Raw genomic sequence first — 1,385 nt, 5'->3', positions numbered from 1 at the left:
CACCTCAGCCTCCCAAAGGCGTGGGATTACAGGCTGAGCCACCGAGCCCGGCTTGATTTATTTATTGTAGAGACGAGGTCTCACCAAGTTGACCGATGGGTCTCGAACCCGTGGGCTCAGGCAATCCACTCACCTCAGCCTCTCAAAGTGCTGGGATGACAGACTGAGCCACCGTACCCGGCCACCAGTCAGTCACATTTCAAGGGCTCAGTAACCTGTGGCTGGTGGCCACTGTACCAGAAAATGCAGATACTGATATGGAATGTTTCTAGCATCACAGAACATTCTATGAGACAGCTCTGGGTTGGACTTTTAACAAAGAAGGCCCTGATAAAGGAATGTTATCAGCTCTAGAGGAATCCAGAATAGACTTGACCTATTTGATGACTCTTTCAACAGTGATTCACCACCTACTGCATTCTAAGCTCTGAATATACAGGGGCAGCTGTCATTTCTGGGAGGGAAGAGACAATTGCTACAGGGCACCCCAAGTACCCCAGCCCAGGCTGGGGGGTGAGAAAGGCTCCCTGGGCAAGGGTGCAGCCATGGCAGACCCATGAGCTGAGAAGGCACAGGCAGGCAGTGTTGCTCTCCAGGCCATGCTCCTTTTGGTCCTCAAGGGCCCTGGTTACAAACTGTCCCCTGTGCCTGGACTGCTCTCCTCTTGCTCCCCAGGGAGGAAGAGTCGCTCTAGTCCCTTGAAATCCGGTCCCTAGCTTGGAAGAAGCAGAGAGTCCCTGTTGGGTCATTTAACTCAAGAGCTCTGGCCTATAGCCTCTACTCTCCCAGGTCCACAGGCCTCATGGTTTCAGGGCTCAGCCCCACAAGGCCCTAGGACCTTGTGGCCCAGAGTGGGGAATTTCTCCAGGGGAGTGGACCTTGCAAAGCCGTATGGGCACGCAGGGGTCTGACGGCACCCTAAGGCTCATCCCAAGGCGCCAAGCTTCCCAACCCCAAAAGCTGCCCAGTGCCTGCCTGGGTGGGCAGGGAACTGGGGAAGGGCTCGGGGAAGCAGACCGCACCCACCCAGGATGGAGGGAATGTCTTGGGGTCGTCTATCCTCCTGCTTCCCCTGGAGGCCCGCGGCTAATCCCCTCCCTGCTGCACACACGTTAGTGTCCACCCCACCCCAGGCCGGCTGCCTACTCCCGTTGTCCTGCCCACTTCCCCGCTGCGACTTTGCCGGTGACAGCTCATTGACCCCAACTGGGAGTCTGATCCCCCCGTCGACACCCCTTTCCGTGGCATGCCTCGCCGAAGCCTCGATGACGTGGGGACGATTATCTTCCCCTCCGCAACAGATGAAGAAGTGAAGGTTCCCCGAGGGTCACCCAGCGGCGCCAGCAGTGACGGAGGCGACCGTCACGGCTCCGCAGCCCCGCCTG

At 58.0% G+C, this 1,385-nt stretch overlaps 1 protein-coding gene across 1 annotated transcript in view; it reads right to left on the bottom strand.

Moving 5' to 3' along the window:
• Nucleotides 1-547, bottom strand: part of MAT2A (methionine adenosyltransferase 2A) — a 70,707-nt gene extending 70,160 nt beyond the window's left edge. The window contains exon 1 of the mRNA XM_008048726.2: nt 496-547. Within this exon, the coding sequence (XP_008046917.2) occupies nt 496-547 (52 nt within the window). The remainder of the gene's footprint in view (nt 1-495) is intronic.
• Between the last annotated feature and the right edge of the window lie 838 nt (nt 548-1,385).

The sequence above is a fragment of the Carlito syrichta genome, unplaced genomic scaffold (assembly GCF_000164805.1).
Source record: "Carlito syrichta isolate Samal-C Ts95f unplaced genomic scaffold, Tarsius_syrichta-2.0.1 Scaffold126553, whole genome shotgun sequence".
Taxonomy (NCBI): Eukaryota; Metazoa; Chordata; class Mammalia; order Primates; family Tarsiidae; genus Carlito; species Carlito syrichta.
The sequence above is the reverse complement of the archived record's forward strand: the minus strand, read 5'-3'. Positions and strand labels throughout refer to the sequence as shown.